Below are 20,829 nucleotides of genomic sequence, written 5' to 3'. Positions count from 1 at the left end.
TTTGATCTAAACCTCCCTTGCCGCAACTTTACTGGTCCTGTCGTTACTCACTTGGGAGAAGAGGCCAACACCCACCTCTCTACAACCTCCTGTCAGGTAGTTGTAGAGGGCAATGAGGTCTCCCCTCAGCCTCCTCTTCTCCAAACTAAACATGCCCAGTTTCCTCAGCCTCTCCTCCTATGACTTATTCTCTAGACCCCTCACCAGCTTGGTGGCTCTCCTCTGGACATGCTCCAGCAGCTCAATGTCCTTCCTGTAGTGAGGGGCCCAGTACTCAAGGTGAGGCCTCACCAGTGCCTCTAATCTGATGCCTGTAAGAAAGACTTCCTCTATTAAAGACCACTGAAATCACAGGAAATAAATGTCTCTCAGATTTCTGGTGAATTTTGTTTTCTTATTTCACATGGACAGATTTTTGACCTTTGTGCTAAGTAAAGTAATGTTTCCAATTGTCTGGATTTGGATAGTCTCATTAATTCCTTCTACAAAATCCATCAGGAAGTTTGAAAGGCTACAGGACATTAAGTCATTCTGTCATACTTTTCAAGATCATCTCCTCATGGTTCAGAGTTTGTCTTCCACAGTGTCTGTGTACATAGGTAGGTTTTCCTTCTCTCTGTCTTGCAGGTGCTGCTTTTCCATGACCAGAGCTATGGTCTGCACTATGAATACACAATCCCACTGGATCCTCTTCCTGAGAATCAGAGCTCCAAAGTACCAGAGCCTCTTTTCATGTGGACTCATTCGGGCTGGGAGGACTGTGATGCTGTATGTGGAGGAGGTAAAATAAAAGAAAAATGCACAAACACACACACATTAAAAATGTATATTTAGATACAATATGGATGTACATAGACAATACATATATGTGGGTGTATACAACATGCATATATATGTATATACACTCTGTGTGTGTATATATATCTCAATTGATACACATAGTGTATTAATATTTAAAACTCTGATGGTCGGTGTTTTAATAGTAATATCCATTGCAGCTTGTATGATTCTGTACAATGATGGACATACTTCAGTCTCATGCTTCCTGATTATATTAAAAGAATAGTCGTAACTCTAGGAAAAGATTCAAACTAAATAACGTAAGTAGAAAAAGATGGTAGTGAAGGAACAAAATCTAGATTAACAAAGCAAGTTCAGGACATTGTTTCCAAGAAGAAATACAAGTGCAACAGCTAGAACAAGAATAGAAAGTTCATATGCATTCCACTTTGTATTTGGAACTATTGAAGATAAATGATCTGTAAAAGACATTTGAAACTACAGAAAAGCTGAACCCCAGTCTCAGATCAAATATGTACAGTTAGTAACATGATTTGAGGATGATCCAGAAACATATGGAACAAATATTACAACAGCAGATATTAGTATGCTGATGTGATATTTTCCCTATGTTTATGTTTATAAACCATAAAAAATGTAAATTTGGAAGGACAAAATACAGATATGAAAACAAATACTGGAACATGAACAGTATTGCTGTAAGAAAATTCTCTAAAACTGTTGTTCAGAAGATGGTTATTCAACTAGCTAATTAATTGGAAAAAACAATTTGGAGGTTTTTTTAGTGAATGCAGTCTATAGACTGAGATCTGTTCATATTTTGTGCAGTTAATCAGACTTAACACTGTGAATTTGAAATACTGATTTTTGAAACCTGTCTTTCCTGCTTAGACCTCAACAGTGATGGTTGCTCTGATCAGCAGTTCTGAAAACTGCTGTGCACCTTGTGATTGAATAAGAGGGCCTGGAAATGCTTTACTTTCTCATAACAGTAGCACAAGGAACACAGTGTTCTAGCTCCTTTAACTCTGTGAACAACCCTGGTGTCATGACAGATTGCTGTAGTTTCCATAAACATGCTTTTTGTGGTTTGGTAAGAAAGCTTCTTCCCTGAAGGTATTTTGTACGTGGTGCTAGTAGCATCCTCTGTTTCCTAGTAGTGCATTCCTATTCACTTGGAGTATTCATGCTTTTTACAGTTTCCTGAAATATTTTTAGAATAATTTTAATGCTACCACAATCTCTCATTATTGCCCCAAATATTTCTAAGGTTACCTATCATCTGGAGAAGTCTTAAAATGCAGTGTGTCGGTAATTTATTCTACATTAATGCTTAAATAAACACTTAAGTGTTTTACTGTAATGTTTATTTATCATATTATTCTGTTGTAACTGGCCTTCATTTTCTGTTATTGTCTAAAATAGCTGAGTTAATACAAAGTTCCATGAAAGTTATTTTTACTGCAAATATTCTGAAATACAAGTGAAAGATTTTTCCTACTTTAGACAAAACCATTTTAACTGTTCTTTAGTTCTTGGCTTAAATCTGAAGCAATAATGAAATTAAAACGCTGCAGCTTGTACCCTGTGTAAATATTTGTGTTTCAGTTTTTAACATCAATATTTTGCTGAATCTGATTAAAGAATATAACAATTATTGGTAGTTTTGCTTAAATGTTTAAAGTGTATGTCAGGATGAAACTATTGATGAAGCCATGTGGTTTCGTGCATGTTTATATTTGTAACTGGTCTGCGACCTCCTGTGCTGCAGAAAAGCTTTCTTTGTGTGGGAGAGAATACGGATACACAGATGTATATGTAAATGCAGAAAAGAATAGTCAAACATTTCAAATGCTCTATATGATAGATTACTTGCATGTGCTCTTATATACACAAGCGCTGTGTAAGACGTCAGCTGTGGTCACACACATAATGTGCATTTGTAACTTAACTGCTCCATCCACAGGCACATTTTTTACTGCTGGGGAAGGTAGCGTGCTCAAGTCTGCCATGCCCCTGCATGCACCCTGTTTGTTGGTAAACTTCCAGATACAAAGAGAGTGTTAAAACGTAAGCATAGGAACAAATGGGTATGAACCTGTTTTCTGCTACTTGAAGTCTTTAATTCAGGGATTGCTAGTTTGCTAAAACCAGGCTCCTGTATAATTGCAAATTACTGCTTAGAGTAGCATTATATTGATTTCTAATGCCTCCAGCTTCAGGAGACATCAGGCTCCAACCCACCCATCAGGGCAAGGTTTCTGTGTAGAACACGCACTCGGTCTCTGCAGGCAGAGGAAGACCAACTTCCTAAATGGTTACCCTACAGATCAGGTCAGTTGTGTGGCCTCTTTAGTTCATGGGGAATAGCACAGGCTCCTCACTGTGCCTGCATGTGCTGATTCCCTTTAGCTGAGTGCCAGCCATGCCTGCCCATATACTGCTAAACCGGGCAGAACTACGGAGCTCGAGCAAGATGGAGAAGCAGGACTTCTCATTCCTTTCCTTATTTTATATATTAACGAACAACCATACTTTTCCATGTAATTTTTCTGCAAGCTTTTCTCAGCGCTGGGGCCTCAGTGGTTGACAAAGAAACAATTATTCCAGTGAGACTAAGGGTTTGGCCTATGAGCAGTTACAGGAACAGAGCAACAAGAATCTGTTGACAGTGTTGTGCAAAGATTGGGTTAGAAAATCACAGTGTTCCCTATAAACTTTAATATATCTCTTAAGCTCCCTGCTAGCTTTGATTTTCTTTCACAGGGTTTACAGTTCTGTTACCAAACTGTACATGAAATTGCTGTATATGATAAAGACAGCTTAGTCCTTCCTTTTTTATCAAAGTTGTGTATTCCTGGTTTCCCCACATACCTGCTCTATTTTTTTACTAGGTGAAAGAAAGACAACAGTCTCTTGCACAAAGATTATGAACAAGAATATCAGTCTTGTGGACAATAAGAAGTGCAAATATTTAACAAAACCTGAACCACAGATCCGCAAGTGCAATGAACGGCCATGCCAGACGAGGTAATAATGATTTGGTTAAATTAACTGTAATATCAGGTGCATAAATCCTGGGTGCTAAGGAAGATGACTCCCTCTGGCAATGAAGGTGCGGTAAATACGTACATCCAAAAGGTTATAATGCAAAATATAGGGAAAACAAAAGCACAGGCTGCTGTTTCTCTGGAGTTTTAATGAAAGAGAGCCCTTAAGCACCATGCCTAAATCAAATCTTATTCAATAAAGCAGCTCATTACTTTCATCAGGAAGAGTTCTCACAGACTGATGTGTACTATGAAATTGAAATTTAAAGTCTGTTCAAATGAAGATGGATTTAATCCCATGCTTTAATTCTATATTTTCGTGTTTTGTTCAATCAAGGCTTCACTCTTTCAGAAGTTCTCAGTAAGCTCTGGGTGCACTAAGTAGTGAATAAATAAATAAAAATCTGTTAATTGTATCTTCCACATTGATGCAACTTGAAGTATAAAGAGCCTACCCCTTGCTCCTCTCCTCCCTCTCTCCTGATCCCTTTGTATGTGGATCAGTATGCTGAGCTAGACTCTGATGGTGGAAGGGAGGAGAAGCTGGAGGAGCTTTTTTTTCTCTCAATTTCTGCCCAGAAGGCAGCTGCAACGTGCAATCTGTGCCCTGCAAAACCCACCCCATTTGGTGTCCCTGCAGCTGAGCTGTCAGCCTGTGCCTTGCATTGGCTGCCCAGGCTGAGACAGTGTCCCATTTCAGAGTTTGCCATCCTGCTTCCAAATGGCAGCTAAGAATTATGACTGTTCCCAAGTACTGTGTGGACATGGGGAAGGTATCTGCCAGCTTTCCAGGGAAGGGAGAGCAGCAAGAAATAGTCAGCTAGCATCACCAGGCGTAAGCACCGGGACAGACAGGTCTACTGCACTCATCTAGAGGAGAGGTAGATGGTATTTTTAAAGAAAACACTGCAAAATAAATAAAATGTAAATACTGTTGAAGAAAGTATGTAAAATGAACCAGAAGACATAGCTTTCTTGGAAAGGATGAAATGCTAAAATTGATAAAATTAAAATTATGATACATTTTGAGTAAGACCGAACCACAGATGCTTGGACTTCCCCAGAGTAGGGCATTACACTTTGGAGAGATTATTGTATTTCATTATATACATACTTGAGCAGATCTTTATTTCATTTTATTTACATCACTATGCACTTGATGGATAGAAATTGAATAGTCTGATCTTTTTCTGAGGCCTTGCCAACTATAAATTATCAATGTTCCATAGTTTTTTCAGCTTAAAACATGAAACATTTTAAATATTGCTGATTGCTACTCAGAGATGCTGTGCTGAGAAATGTAGGAGGACATAATGATCATAATTTGTATATTGAGTTTTTAAAACAGTGTTAGTGATTCTTACAAAACAAATACTGTTAGCTTTCAACAGAAATGTAACTAAAGCATATGCTTGCATAACTAGTTTGTTATTGGCACTTGAAGAAGTATCTTAAACTCTATTGCATTATCTTGACAGGCTGTGATTTGTAAACTGAGTCTCTGGACTGATAATAAAAAAAACTTAGTTAAATGTTTTATTTTCTTGCACCAAATGCGTGACAGAAGGTTGGAACAGATTTGTTTAATCTCAGTTTCCTAAAAGTTCTCCCTTGTAATCTAAGTCTCCTGGGACACACTTATGTACTGTGGAGCTGTTTGATTTTTGAAGGCTCATGGCCATAGTCTGGAGCTGTAGAACATTTGGGGAAAATTATGTTCTAGAACAATTGCTCCCCAGGTATGTAGGCTTTGCCAAGCTGCTTCCTTGCTGCTAGGATTTAAACCACTGAACCTGAGTTAGGCCTGACCCTGAAGGACACGAAGTCTGAGCTTTTGTTTTTCTCCAGTGCAACGAGCCTTTCACGCAGGAGTGGTTCTGTCTTACAGCTGAGTATTTTCAAAGAATGCACATGCATGGCATGCAGTTGACATATAGATAGCCATATAGATAGAGAATAACAGGCTGATCAGTGATCTGTCATCTTTAAAATTTGTGTGTATTTTTTTTGCCTTTTCTAATTGGAATTAAAATGAGACAAGAGTGGTCTAAAAAAATGGGGATGGTGGGCTAGGGAATGAAATTATATGAGCATTAACATAGTATTTAAGGTAAAAAAAATTAATGTAAAACTTCACAAAGTGAAGTTAAAAGGAGGCAGAAAATATGCAAGTATGTCTTGGGTGTGTGTACTAGTAAGGAAGAGAGTAAGATGATGTGGTGGTAGTTTTCTCTCCCTGATTTCTTGTTACTGCATTATCTGTATTTCTTTGTAGATGGATGATGACAGAATGGACTCCGTGTTCAAGGACATGTGGAAAAGGGACCCAGAACAGACAAGTAGCCTGCACACAGCAGCTCAGAAATGGGACCCTGATCAGAGCTAGGGAAAGGGATTGCCTTGGGCCAAAGCCTGCTTCTGCACAGCGTTGTGAAGGCCAGGACTGCATGACTGTGTGGGAGGCAGGAGTCTGGTCCGAGGTGCTGTATTTATTTATAAAAATAGTTCGTAGTGATTATTTATACCTTACTATTTTCTGGAAATACAGTTTTTTCAGTAGCAAGCATCACAGCTCAGACTAATGATTTTCATGGGCCTCATGCAATGATTTGGCAAAGGGATAAGGGACTAAGAAAACCATTCGTACATACATTTTACCTAGTTAATGTCCTGGAACAGTTTCTTTTGGCCAGTTTTCAAGCACGTATAATCAATTATGTCCTGACTGTAGTAGTGGGTAACCGGGGTAAATGGAATTAAGGCCATTGCTTATCAGCTACTAGACCTTGGGTTCAGATTGGAACATCTCTGACATACTTTTGTTCCAGGGGATGTTGATCAGCAACCATTGTGCTTCAGAGAGGCTGTGAGGGGAGCTGCTTGCAAAGAAGGACATTTCCTTCCCTTCCTCTCTCTTCTCACTTCTTTTTCCAAGATCAGCACAAGCAGTGGGTGAAAGGGCTTATAAATAAAGCAATTTTGCATACATTGCATCCTGAAGCATTGCTGTAGAATGTAATTATTACTCCAAAAGCTTTATTAATTTAAGATCTTTAAAGTGTATTTCTCTTTGACTTTCTTCTTCCTCTAAAAAGCTACACTACGTTAAAAGTAATTGACTGTGGTGGAAGATGGATGGTGTTATCACTGCCATCTGGACAAGCTGAAGTTTTTATATGGAGTGTCTGTCTCCATTGGAAGAGCAAGGCAAATCTGATTACCTCCCATACCATAAGCTGTGCTATGGGTCCCTCTGGGTTCAAAATACAAGTAGCAGATTCTGCATGTGGGTACAGTTCCTTCTTTGGACTCCTGCTCAGCAGCAGCCCTTGATACCCAAGGGAGAAAGACATAGGGAAAGTTTTCAAGGAGATAAGAAAATAGCAGCAGTTTTTGGTTTGGTACACAGAGGTTTATAATGCATGGGCTGGCTGTGAGAAGAATGGTATTCACTTACAGAGGCGCAAGAAAGAAACCCAGATTGTTTAGTTGGTTTGTTTTCACTTGAGAGATGAGAAATAAGTAAGCATGTTTTTGTTGGAAGCAATAAATATTTTGAAGAGTGAGGTGTTTCCTATGGCCATTCCTACTATCACCATTATACTGGATGCTAGCCATTACTGCTTCCTGCAGTTATAATCAGCTTGGCAAGGGAGAGTTTTGATCTGCAAGCAGTGGGATGATCAAAAGCAATGATAATGTTTTGAGAAGGAAATGGCATAATTTTTGGCAATATAAGTGGAAATGGTGGAAAAAAACATAGATTAAGACCTTCTGTCTAAAAGAAAGTTTTCACATACTGTATATGCAGTGACTTTAAATTTTCAAATTCAATCTGGGTTCTTGCATAGTTTTAGAATATTTACTTTTCCATTTTAACTTTTTTCCCTCCCAAAATAAGTCTATTAGACACTAGTAGAATTTTTCTGAAGGTGCTTCATAATTTATTTCAATGAACATTATTTAGAGTTTCTTTCATTATATTTCCTTGCATTCACAGAACAAAGATTGCCTGATATTTTCCATATAACATTTTGCATTCACTTCATCATAACCTTTCAGATGTTTCCTTATCCAAAAGCCTAGAGTTTTCTTGAGCAAATATTTTTTGATCTAATTATCATTCTGCCCCATAAGTATTTTTTGTTGATTTGCCATTTTTTAACAAAGCCAGTGTCTATGCAATTGAAGATTGGAAGTCAGGAAATCACTGAAGTCTTGAAATATTTATATTAGCCTGGCAAAGGCCATTAAAATGGGATAAAATGAGGCAACTATGACTTTTTTAGAATCCTGAAAATTATCTTTTTCCAACAGTGCTCTGTAAAGTGTGGTAAGGGAGTACGGCATCGGACTGTGAGGTGCACCAATCCCCGCAAGAAATGTGTTTTGTCCACAAGACCTAAAGAAGCAGAGGACTGTGAGGACTATTCCAAATGCTACATCTGGAGAATGGGAGATTGGTCTAAGGTGAGACATCCTTGATACTAGTGCTCCACAACATAATAAGTTTTGGACTTGGGGATCCTGGTGGATGAAAAGCTGTACATGACCTTGCAATAGGCTGGGCAGCATCAAAAGAAACATGGCCAGCAGGTCAAGGGAGGTGAGTCTGCTCCTCTACTCCACTCTGGTGAGACCCCACCTGGAGTACTGTGTCCAGCTCTGGGGTCCTCAGCACAGGAAAAACATGGTCATCTTGATTTTTTTCCTCTACTCTGCTCTGGTGAGACTCCGCCTGGAGTACTGTGTCGAGCTCTGGGGCCCTCAGCACAGGAAAGACATGGTCGTCTTGGAGCACATCCAGAAGAGGGCCACAGAACTCTGGGGTCCTCAGCACAGGAAAAACATGGTCATCTTGATTTTTTTCCTCTACTCTGCTCTGGTGAGACTCCGCCTGGAGTACTGTGTCGAGTTCTGGGGCCCTCAGCACAGGAAAGACATGGTCGTCTTGGAGCACATCCAGAAGAGGGCCACAGAAATGATCAGAAGGATGGAGCACCTCTGCTATGAGGACAGGTTGAGAGAGTTGGGGTTGTTCAGCCTGAAGGAGAGAAGGCTCCTGGGAGACCTTACTTTAAGCATTTCAGTACTTAAAGGGGACCTACAGAAAAGACTAGGACAAACTTTTGGGGGGGCCTGTTGCGACAGGACAAAGGGTAATGGCTTTAAACTAAAAGAAGGAAGATTTAGACTAGATATGAGGAAGAAATTTTTTACGAAGAGGGTGGTGAAACACTGGCACGGGTTGCCCGCAGAGGTAGTAGATGCCCGATCCCTGGAAGCATTCAAGGACAGGTTGGTGGGGCTCTGAGCAACCTGATGTTGAAGTTGTTCCTGCTCATGGCAGGGGGTTTGGACTAGATGACCTTTAAAGGTCCCTTCCAACCCAAACTATTCTATGATTTTGCAATCTGAGTGCTTTTTAAGAATTGCTTTTATCAGAAGTTTAGGAATCTCTCAGTTGAGGGAATAATAAGGCTACAAAAAACCCAAAATCCAAAATTAAAACATGTAGTCACACTAAGACCACGATAAAAATAAAAATCAGAAATATGAAAAAAGCATGAGATGAATCTTCAATACCGTGCAAATCTGATATAAATTTACTGTTGCCAGTAGGCAGGCAAGCAACTCCAGAAACTGCAGCTCACTCCAACCTCAGTTTGCATATTTCATTAATTTGTGTTTGCATATTTTATTTGTGTTTCCAATAAGTTACACTCTCCAGCTTTATAAGGAAGCACGTTTAAACTATTAAATTTCTACATAGACCACTTAATATCTAGGAACCATCTATTACTGTCTATTCTGAACACTCCACGTAGCTGTCAGTACATTATTTCCTTGGCCTTTGGGTTTTTATTTCAGTGAACTACATAAGCATAGGCCAAACTGTAACAGAAAATACTGGTTAGATTTGTGATTGAGTGTGTAATTGGGCTGGGACTTGAACATCTGATACGGTTTTAAATATCCAAAACATGCTGAAATACTGAAATTGAACCTGAAGAGTCAAGGTTTTCTCATGCCATATCACAGACCACACTTTAGCAGAAATTGTACTTTTTTTTTCCCCCCTTGCTTCTTTTTGTAACTTTGCACACAACACTTCTACTTTCAGTGCCTAACATTGCAGCAGTTTTTAACTTGCTTGTATGGAGAAGTATTTAATGTATTTTTAGTTGTCTTTCATGTGATGTAACAGCTGGAAACAAGGACTAAAGCCAGCAGTGTATCACTAGCCAGTCTTCCAAGAATTAGCTGCAAGTACTCTGTGGGCAACTACTGTTTCATAGAATTCTGCTTGGGACCTCCCATTTTATGATGATGGGGTACAAATTGTCACTCTCACATTACTATTTATTCCATTTTCTTTACTTTTTTTCACATTTGAAGGATACAGGGTAGTCTTTTTTTCTAGCAGTGATCATTTTAAATATTTTGAAATATTTTGGAACATCTTCACAAGCCTAAAAGATAACCCCCCTACATTAGCTACTTCAAAAGCACAAATTAGTATAATTATTAATTTTTTTAACAACAGGGGCAACTAGAGTAGCAGTTACTTTTACAAGAAGATGTGTTTGGCAATGAAGTTTAGTATTTGCATTTCCATACCACAGAACTGCAGTAAAAAAAGCTGCATCATTTATCATTAGTACCAGCAGGGAGTAGATAATGGAGAAATGACCATCTGCTTTGTTAGTTGAAGCAGTCATTCAAATCGGGTTGCTGAGGCCATGTAAGGATGCTCAGACAGTTACACTGTGTTCCCAGTGCCCTCTGGAGAAAAGAAGAGTTTTATTCTCTATTTCAGTACTTTTCAGAAACATCCATGTCATAGATGAATGTACTTCTTCCTGTTTAAAATTTGCTGACATCTTTTATGTTCTGCTTTCCTCTCACCGTCACAGCTGTAACACTGTCACCTAAATTCTACTTTAAGCTTCAAAATCAGAAGATGAGGAAATATTTCATATGGAATTGACAAAACCTTTTGTACAGTTAACTTACAGCCTTACTGTGCAGCTGAGATTTTTCCAAGATTTATGCTAAAAAATAGATACTTAAAATTCTCTACAGAGACATGAGTTCAATTTAAAATATACTTGGATTTCCTTTTTTTTTTTTCCCCGTTACTGTTCTGTTCCATTGCTAGAGTACATAGCAACATGAAGTCATGGCATACATGTTAATATGTCTGCAATGGGGGAAACAAATGGAAAGCTCAGATAAATGTTAATCTTTGCTCACTGTTTGTTTCTAACTTAGAAGTTCAGTGCAGCCTTCTGTGTTCACTGTTTTTACTCTTTAGGATCATTCTTGACATTGACAGAAGGTTGTTCCTTTGAGCAGAGCCAAGTTCCCCCAAGCTAATGCCAAGACTTGGCTTGAAAAATTTAAATGACGCTTCTCACACATTGAAACAAGAGGCTTAATGTGATCCTTATTGGCTTTGCTGTTCCCCTTGAACTCCTAAGGCATAATTTTAAATGAAGCTTGAATTGGACTATTACTGAGAAGATAACATTATTAATAATCATAGTAGTGCTGTAATAGAGTTATTTTTTTAGACGTACAGTCACATAGAGATCAAATAATTCTTCTGCTCAATGTTTTAACAATAATACCAAGATCAAAGAAATTTTACCAAAATTGCAAGTTCCAATAGGTCAATAAACACATCAATCCTTCTAAAACTCTGAATCAATTTAAAAGCATGCTGTATAACCTGGACTGTATGCAGCATTAAACTCCATAATAGCTCTTAAGTCAGCAAGGTGGCTCAATATGCTAAACATTACTGTTCTTTACATCAGTTGGGCTCTTTGCCTGCCCTCATGAGGAAAATGAGTATGATGAGAAAGTAAAGAATAAAAGCTTAAACTGAGCTTCTGGAGCCAGCATCTAGTAATGTTACCAATTACATTGTCTTTTCTCAGTGAATGCTGTCCTTGGAATACCATTCTTAACAATGTAAAAGTGACCCTCAGATGAGAAAAGCTCATAGCTACTATAGCACCAGCTAGGGTGAGGTGTAGCTCAGTCTTACTAGAAGCAGTGTCTTTTACTAAACTGCCCATTGCCACCCATTTCAAGGCTTTACAAGGACAGGGTCATGCTCAGAAGAATAAAAAAGTAGACAGGGGAGAGGCGAAATGAAATGCATATGAAGTCCACATTTACACACCTTCCTGGCTTACTAGAGAAGTTTACATCACTGTAGAAGTCATTCCCCAAAAAAGACTTAAATGTCAACAGCGTAGGGTGCTCGAGGGGTGACAGGTCTAGGGTACTTTACTTTATGAAAAAAGTTGTGCATATTTGGTTTTTGTATTTTCTAGAATCTTGAGAACATTGGTGAAGCAAATGAAGCATGAGAGGCAGGATGAATTTTGAAAGGGGGAATAATTTGGAGATTGGGTTTTGAAAATAATAATTTAAAGATTAAGTTTGACATGATACATCAGAAACATTTGGAGAGGTTCAGCAGGGGATAGCAGGTTCAAACCAGTGGCTAACAGAGTAGAATTTAGGAGCAGCCATTTCTAAGATGTGAAAAAATAAAAAGGATGTGTATATAGGAGACCAGAGAAAATAATATGGTGTAAATTCTAAAAAGAAGTTTGGCTATGGAGGCTGGAAAGAGGATGCATTCAGTAGAAACTAAAGAAACAGCAGGAGCATAATTTCTAAATGGTATTTTTGTATTGGACCACAGATAGAGAGGAGTTGAATATGACATCTGGGATAATGGTTCCAATGGTTGGGGTGGAGTTCACTTTGTTCACCTGAAGAAGCAAAAATGGGGAACAAAGGTTAATCTGCTAATCTTTTTCCAGTGAGTCTGAAAGGACATCTGAAACAACTGCTGTTTTTTTACACCAATCAGCGCCAGAATTCATTGTCTATTCCCAATTATTTATTTAAGGCAGTACATGCAGTGCTATAGACTCAAATAAACTCAACTATCTTGGTCTCCTTCAATTAAAAAAAGTAGAATTTGAATAATATTAATGTTACAGTTCTGCTGACAAGGTAATTAGCCTGGGTTTTATTCTTTGGTTCCTCATCCAAAAATGTTAGCTTTTTCAGATTCCCGGAATGGAACAGTGTTGGCCATGAGTCAAAATATGACACTATTAATAGATTTATGGACAAAGAAATGATATGACCTTTTTTGAAATAATAGAAATCAAAATAATACTGGCATCAGAGTATAACTTTTATATTGACTTAATTATACAGTAAGTTTCCAGCAAATGAGGTATGTCTTTGTTTCAGAAATGAAGTATGAGTTAATCATATGGAAGATGTCAATATAATGAAATGAGAGTGGGAAATTTTTTGTACATTTCTAACCAATCCTGTAATATTAACATCACTCGTTTCAGATAAAGTTGGTTTGTTGGGTTTTTTTAATAGATCAATATACTGTATTATTTTGCCTGGAATAAATGTAATGTCATGGTAGTTTCTAGAAAAATAGAACAAGACCACCCTTAATAATAGGCAAAAGCACTAATAAGACTGGAAAAGATTTTAAAAGTAAACATTATGCATTTTGCGCACACACAAAACACACATAAATCAGAAATTCTGGTATCTGTATCTCAGATCTACTGGGGCATCTTTGCTGATTTTCTGCTACGAGCCTTTTTAGGATAAACAAAGTTTTTAGGAATGCCAAACAGGAATCAAGAGGCACAATCAAGTTATAGGTGGATGTTCTGTTGTCTCTTGAATTGCATTATCTGTAAGTGGGGTTGTATTAGAAAAAAGTTGATGTGGACCACCAGTAGTTCCCATCAGAATTTGTCCCCATATAAAACTGAACAAGAACAGAAGAAGCTTACAGTTCCTGCTGAAAGATGCCTGCAGTCTTTTCTGACAAGTGACATGGTAGGGGGAGAGCCATATAAGGAAACAGATAATGAAAAGGAAAACAAAAGAAAAACATTTTAAATCCACCTGATAGCAGCTACTTTTTTTTTTCCTATGCATCCTAGGAGAGGGTCTCAAGCAGAAGGTACAGCCTTTATACATTTGTTTTGAGTGTTCTCTTCAAGACGTAGACAAGTGGATGCCCATAGCGACCCTCTCGTGGAGTACGAGAGATGGTATAATGCAAAAGGAAAGGGAACGAAACAGATTTAAAAAACGCGACCCTCCTAGCTAGAAGAGGATGCCTGGAAGTTGACAGCATCTAGCAGAGGCAAATACGGCCCTATACTTAAGCGGGTCTGTACAGCAATGGCTTCATTCCATGATGTACAGCATGCTGCAGGGTGCCGTCAGGAGGAGTGGTATGTGGAAAGAGAGGCTTCACTTACATAGCCACTCTTGTGGCCTCTCTGAGAAAGGAAAGGGTAACATCAATGAGTTCAGCAATTGCTCTGTACTGTGCTGATTTTAAGGAGGGGTTTCGAGGGAAGCATGCTGATGCCTGCTAGGGACACAAATCAGTAGTGAAAAGGTGGACTTCTAAGTCACTTTCATAAACAATATCAATTAGAGGCATTCTGGGAAATGGCAAAAGAAAGAGAGGTCTGAAATAGACCTGCAAGCTGAATTGTTATTATTCCCTGGTAGTAGAAGTAAAAATAGAAAAGTATTGCTAAAACAGACAATTGAGACCTTTATAAATAAATATATGACATTTTCTTCCACCATAGTTCAGAACTATATATTGTTAGTATGCAGTCATAGCCTTTGAACCTTTGGGCAGCTGTACAAATTTTCGGGGTGCTCCTTCCAGCCATATCCTCTGTGGTTCTACTGATGGCCTGAACCCATAGGTATCAGCCAAGCAGTCTGGCTGCTGTTTGCCTTACCAGTGTTTGGCAGTCCTTAACACGGATTATTATGGTATGATTGATTAGAGTGTGGCTTACTGGTCTGAGAAAGATGGGTCTGTATCATCAAGGCAGACTTTTAGTGAAGCAGAAATTGGTGTGTCAGCATGAATTTTCAAAAGCTTTCCACTACACAATGTAGCCCATTTTATCTAAAGTTGAATAGACAGTGGGTCCCCATGCTGTATACATGATCTGTATTTTGCTGTTTTGTGTTGTTGACAAATAACTGTCCCTTTGGCTTCTGTAATTATCTTCTGTACTGGCAGCTTGTCTAACTGTTTATTGAGTTGCCAGATTTGGCAATCTGGCATTGCCCAAAAGGATAGATAGCTGTGATAGATATTTTAGTGGTATATTGGGTTCAGAGATCCAGGGCATCTGCTGACCTTTGCGATCTGACATCTTTCTTTCCATACAAATGACTGACTTCGAAGAAATTACTCTTCCTACAGCCTTACAGAAAAGTGACAGTGTGGGTATTTGGCAGTCTGAAAAGTGCTGATATTGTCTGTTAACATTAATGGCCTTTTTCAGGTGTGGTGAACAGAGTCAGTAATCTGCAATCCAAAACCTGCATATATTAGATTTCCAAAATGCTAATTTATAACAATTTTTTTTGTCATTTAAAATTTTTAAAAATCATCTTTAACTATATGTAATGAGGTAAAAAATTTGAATGTCTAGAATGGTAAGAATATTTTTTCAGGCACTTTTTAAAATTAAAAATTGATTTCTTCAGCTTCCCAAAATTAAGCTGAAATATTTTCATGAGAAGTAGATCGGTCAACAAGATGCTGTCAACTGGATAAGCTCTTGAAATAGCTTTTTTTGGACCAACTAGGTGAAAGGCTCCTTGAAATGTTGCAGAGTAATACAAAGATACGGTTTCAGAGAGAACATATGGTTAAACTGTTAAGCATGATGGTTTAACATCTTCACAAAGAGAAAATCATACATGTACATTTGTATTACATTAGAATTTGATACTGGATCTTATTTTTAAAAAGGAGATGGGGATTGTCTTCAAGAGAAAAAAATTGAATTATAAACCAGAAAACTAGAATTAGAAAGAAAAAACCCAAAACACCTTAGCTATAATTATTAGAGCTAGAAGTACAAGTAGGATGCCTTTGAATAATTGTTAAGTGTTTATGCTAGAGAGAAGATAGCAGGAACCCACTTGCTTGTGCTGAGGCTTGCTCAGTGCTGTCTTTCAATATTTGGACATGATCTCTTGGAGCAAACAAGGCCAGGTGAAGGAGATGCCTTCTAGCAGGAGATGTGTCATGCAGCTACAAAGGCAGAAGTCATAGACAGCAGTAGTAGCTTCCCATCACCTCCTTTGCCACTGCCACTGTCTTCCAAGCCATTCTAGTGCAGTCTAGATCAGGCCAAATACCAATTGCCAAACTTTTCTGTTTGTGAGCCTTATAGTGCCAGGTCAGGCATTACTGCTGCAGGGGAGATAGCTATTCATACATATGCATACAAGCATAGATTTAAAAAAAGGAAGACATTCTTGGAAATTGCTGCCTATAAGCAATGTCCTATATCCAGGACTTTGTCATGTGCTTTCCCAGAAATTCCTACCAATTTTTGTTGAGGGCTGCTGGGATCTTTGAACAATGAGTCTTCTGGAAGGCTAGGTAGATGATTCAGCAGGTAGATGAATGGTGCCTTACCAGTGAAATCTTCAACACTCTACTACACAACCATTACAATGCCGAACTTCATAGCCCGACTCGCAGAATGTGTATCCCAGAGTACTCTTCTGAATGAGGAAGAGCAGTAACACTCAGCTTCCCTTCAGTGTCCTTGTGCTGATTTCTTGGTCAATGTGCACTAATTCTTGCTCAGTCAGGCCTGGTCTCAAAAGATTTTTCTCAACAAAATTTTGTAAGATAGGGCCTAACTACACTATCAGAATTTCAGTGTCCTAAGAAGCGATGCTAAATTTATATACAAAAAATAACACCACATAACATCACAAGTAAGTAAGAAAGGAGCAAGTAGAATGAGAAGTGCATTATGTACCTCTATGTACTATCTCAGTATACAAACTGGAAAACATTACAGTCTGTCTAACTTTTCATGGCTGGTCCCACAGTTTGGAGGAGAATACCAGTCTCCTGACATTTTGGACGACCTGTCTTTTGAGCTTAGGCCTTTGCTGCACGTTCATTACCCTGTTTTCTCTTTTAATGTTCTGTCTTGCTTTTCCTTAGTGATACGTATTGGGCAAATCAATTCATCAGTCAGCTCACGAAAATGCCTAGATTTTTTCTTTGATGGCTGACAAGTCATTCCAAAGCTGTCAATGTGTGCAGAAAAATTCAATTACTCATTCCAGTGCTGAGACTCAGTCCAGTAGGCGTTCTTTTGTCTGTTGTATCTCCATCTCTAAGATCATCTCTATCTCTTTCCAAATGTTTTCCTCAGCATCTCTATGATCTGCCAACATGTAACTCATTTAGCCAGCTCACTTGGGTTTTGTTAGAACTTATGTAATCCTTCTGCTCTTGTGGGATCTAGTTGGGTTTTGTGTGGTTTTTTCTATCGTGCATTTTTTTATCCTATCTTTCATGCAGTTATCGTAGATAATACTGCCTCAGGTGTTCATTTTTGTAATAAGCTTGATCTTCTATGAATTTACTCTGTCACATACACATTTGTCGTTATTTTTTGTTACTTTGTTTCAATCTGTGGGATTCTTACATTTTACTGTTTTCTAAGAGCTTGTAACTAGTTACTAGCTGAAAATACTTCAAAAATAAAATTAATAACTAATTCTTGAAAATTGATTCTGAAATAATTGTTCCAAATTAAACTCTGTGATTTCTGACTGGCAAGAGAGAATCAGAATAGTTATGTAACATTATTCATTTACCAGTTTTAAAGAATTACAGGGAATAGTACATATTTTTAAATACTACAAGACAGATTTACCCTTCTGCTTTATCTGTGCTGTTTCAGGCTGTTCATAGACTTATGTTTAATCTTCAGAGTTCACTCATCTAATCCTTCCACTAATACTTCCAATAATGTTGACATAAAACAGGAGTTCACCCAAAAGTAATAATTATTATTTGGTCAGTTTATCACAGGATCACAATTTAGCTAGGTCAACATCGTCTGTCTCCTGGCCCTCTGATAGTTCCCTCAGGACAGTCATGCTTTTGGTGACCTCATCATACATAATGAAAGTGTTAGACTTCAGTATGGTTTTCCTGCTAATAAAGCAGTTAGAATCATTTTCTGGAAGTCCATTTTCTTCCAATGAAGAATGTGTTTAGACATTTTGAAGAGAAAATTAACCAGGTTAAAACAACCCTGGAAGGGTTTTTTTATAGTTGTAAGTTATTTTTCTACTTAATTTTTTCTGTTTCTCTTTTAAGGTTTTTATTTTAAAAGTAATTACCTGCATGTGGAATCATGGTATTTCAGTCTGAAAAAACAGAGTTTCCTCATAAACTCTCAATTTTTTGTGGGTTTTTTTGTTTTTTTTTAATGTCTTTCATATCCATTTAGCTGAGTTACCTCTTCACTTCAGATCTTTATGATTTAAAATTTGGTAGATATAGTGGAAGTAAAGTAATTGTTAGGGATGAGCTCTTTCTTTTACTTGTAATACTACTGGAAAAACTTGAGAGTGCTACACAGAGTGATGATATTTAAAGGCAAATACTTAGGGGGTTTTTTGTGTGGTACAAACCAGTTTTTTGACATGTAGATAAAATAGTAGAAATTTTGAAGAGAAAGGAGTTTCTTGGAGGGTTTTTTCCCTCCTATGACATTACCTTTATATCTTTAATGGGTTCTTTGAATTAGAAATACCATAATCATTTAATTACATTTTTGTGTTGATGAGCTGTGCTTTTCCTTGGAAAGTTTTCTACAGAGCAGCAGGCCAGCGTTGTGGTATATGCTAGCATTAAATTAGATCTTCAAAAGCTAATATTTCAAATTCTTTTTAAGAGTTCATTTTCATCAGTCCAGAATGACATACTCCAATTAATTTCATTGGAAAGATAAAGGTAATTATGACATCATCAAATCTAACTGTTTCCAGATTTTTGTTTGCATGTTTGACAGTTAAAATGAATGGAAAGTGATCTCCTGCCAAAATATCGTGCAGTTATATCTCAGATATGAAAGAGTGAGATATAATAATGTCATATTCATCACTAGGCACTAATGGCAGTCATATATACAGTATGCCATATAAAGGATTGTTTACGAAGTGTTGGCAGTATAATATTGAGTCTAAGTGTGAATCCTCTTACAAAGTTATGAGTTGCATCTGTAAAACCAATTTTATCACATGGCTCTAACAAGTAATTGTCTCCCAGTTTCTTTGCTGACATACTTTAAAAATAACATAAAGCCTTAGGCAAACCTTTACTGTCTTTAGAATTGATTAAATATTCATAAAGATGTTGGAAACAAGCGATAGTTCTGTAAAAGTGTTGTTGACTGGAGTTGTTTGTTTCCTTGGCTGGAGGATAAAGATCCGAAAGAAATGGTGCTCATACAGTTTGCTTTCACATCCCTCAGCTCAGAATATCACAATCATCACACTTCTATTTTATCAAAAAAATTAAGTTGAATATTTGGTTTTAGCTTTGTATCTCTTTTGTCTTTAAAAACTATGAAGGAGAAATGCAATTTACAGAACTGGGGAAATAAAATCTAAGACTTCACAACACTGAGAAGCATGGAAATAATTTTACGGGTGTCCTACAGATCTGTAAACTGTAATGGTCTTCAGTCAATTTAGGGAGTATATCACATTTAAGCTTAGTCAGGCCGGCCTACACATTTTGCTACACCTTTATCTGAAAAAAAGAGATAATAATGCTGTGGTGAAACTGTTGGCTTGAGTTTGGATCAATTGCCTAAAGAAACATGGCTTCCTGTATCTATTACGGTATTACAGTTTTTGTCCATGCTTTGACATAGCTTGTGAGAGAAAAATACTAATACCTTGCTTATTTTGGGAGAGGAAAAGAGAGGCTGTAGTACAGTCTGGTTTCTTTTTTGGATCAGGACTCCAGGTTGTCATATATGGAATTTTTGCAGCTTAATGCTGAAGTTTAGTCTTCACTTCTAAGTTTTCAGGAACATTTCTGTCAGTATTTTTTTTTTTAAATAATACAATCATAATCAGATTTATGTTTGTAGAGGAAAGGAAAATCTTCGTAACAAAGGCTTTTAAGTCAGTATAAAGCTGGTAGAAGAATCCACCAGAAAAAGTACCCTTCCTTTTGCTCTTTTTCTGGTTCCAGAGGGATACAGATCTATCCTGTGTGCCATACGAGAAAACTCCTTAGTCTTGCAAAAAAATTTCCCTTCAAAATTCAAGGGTCTTTTACCCATTCCTTGCATAGTCCTCTAAGAAGTATATTACAGCATCAGCCTTCCCTGAACTTGAGAAGATTCTTGTCCCACCAGTACTTCTCTAAGCAGGCTTCCTAAATGAACAAGTAAGTCCAACTGTACTAACAAAACAAAATAGTTTTATTGAGACAATCAAGATTTTTAAATCATGAAGTGTTTCATTAGTTTATCCAAGAAAGAAATTGGGAAACTGAACGCAGGTGTCAAATATAGACAAAGAATTTGCAACTTCTGAGATGAGTCCAGTGAGCCTATTAAGACTGATGCCTATCAAACCCTATTATGGGTTCAGAGTAAATGAGTAATGATATTCTCAAGTATATATTTCTATATACTGTCCTAGAAAAAAAAAATATTTTTGTTATTTTGTTAATAATCTTATTACACCAAATTGTATGTGGTTTTCTTCAACAAAATTTTACTTGTAAACCTGCAGTTGCTTCTTGTCTTGTTAACAAAGGCAGTTTTGCATTTTTCACCAAAAAACTGAATTTTTCTGCATGAGAAGCTAAAAAGGGGATTTTTTTTAAAAAGAAGAAGAAGAAGAGGTCCAGATTCTTAAGGTGAGGTGATGGTTTCCTCCGTAGGTACCCTATCTCTAGCCCAACTTATCCAAGGTGAGCTGAGGCACTGTTTGTCTTACTTTAAAATCTTACCTGTTTTGAACAGTTATCCAGTACTAATTCTTACACCAGAAAGAAGAGCTAGAAAGAAAAAGG

General features: G+C 37.5%; 1 protein-coding gene across 3 annotated transcripts in view; it reads left to right on the top strand.

Moving 5' to 3' along the window:
* The window catches only part of ADAMTS19 (ADAM metallopeptidase with thrombospondin type 1 motif 19), a 144,449-nt gene that overhangs the window by 112,933 nt on the left and 10,687 nt on the right, over window positions 1-20,829 (top strand). For all 3 annotated transcript variants that reach the window (XM_014954817.1, XM_014954818.1, XM_014954816.1), the window contains exons 18-21: window positions 628-781; window positions 3,696-3,831; window positions 6,127-6,331; window positions 8,169-8,321. In XM_014954817.1, the coding sequence (XP_014810303.1) occupies window positions 628-781; window positions 3,696-3,831; window positions 6,127-6,331; window positions 8,169-8,321 (648 nt within the window). The remainder of the gene's footprint in view (window positions 1-627; window positions 782-3,695; window positions 3,832-6,126; window positions 6,332-8,168; window positions 8,322-20,829) is intronic.

This window comes from Calidris pugnax, unplaced genomic scaffold (genome assembly GCF_001431845.1).
Source record: "Calidris pugnax isolate Ruff unplaced genomic scaffold, ASM143184v1 scaffold157, whole genome shotgun sequence".
Classification (NCBI taxonomy): domain Eukaryota; kingdom Metazoa; phylum Chordata; class Aves; order Charadriiformes; family Scolopacidae; genus Calidris; species Calidris pugnax.
The sequence above is the reverse complement of the archived record's forward strand: the minus strand, read 5'-3'. Positions and strand labels throughout refer to the sequence as shown.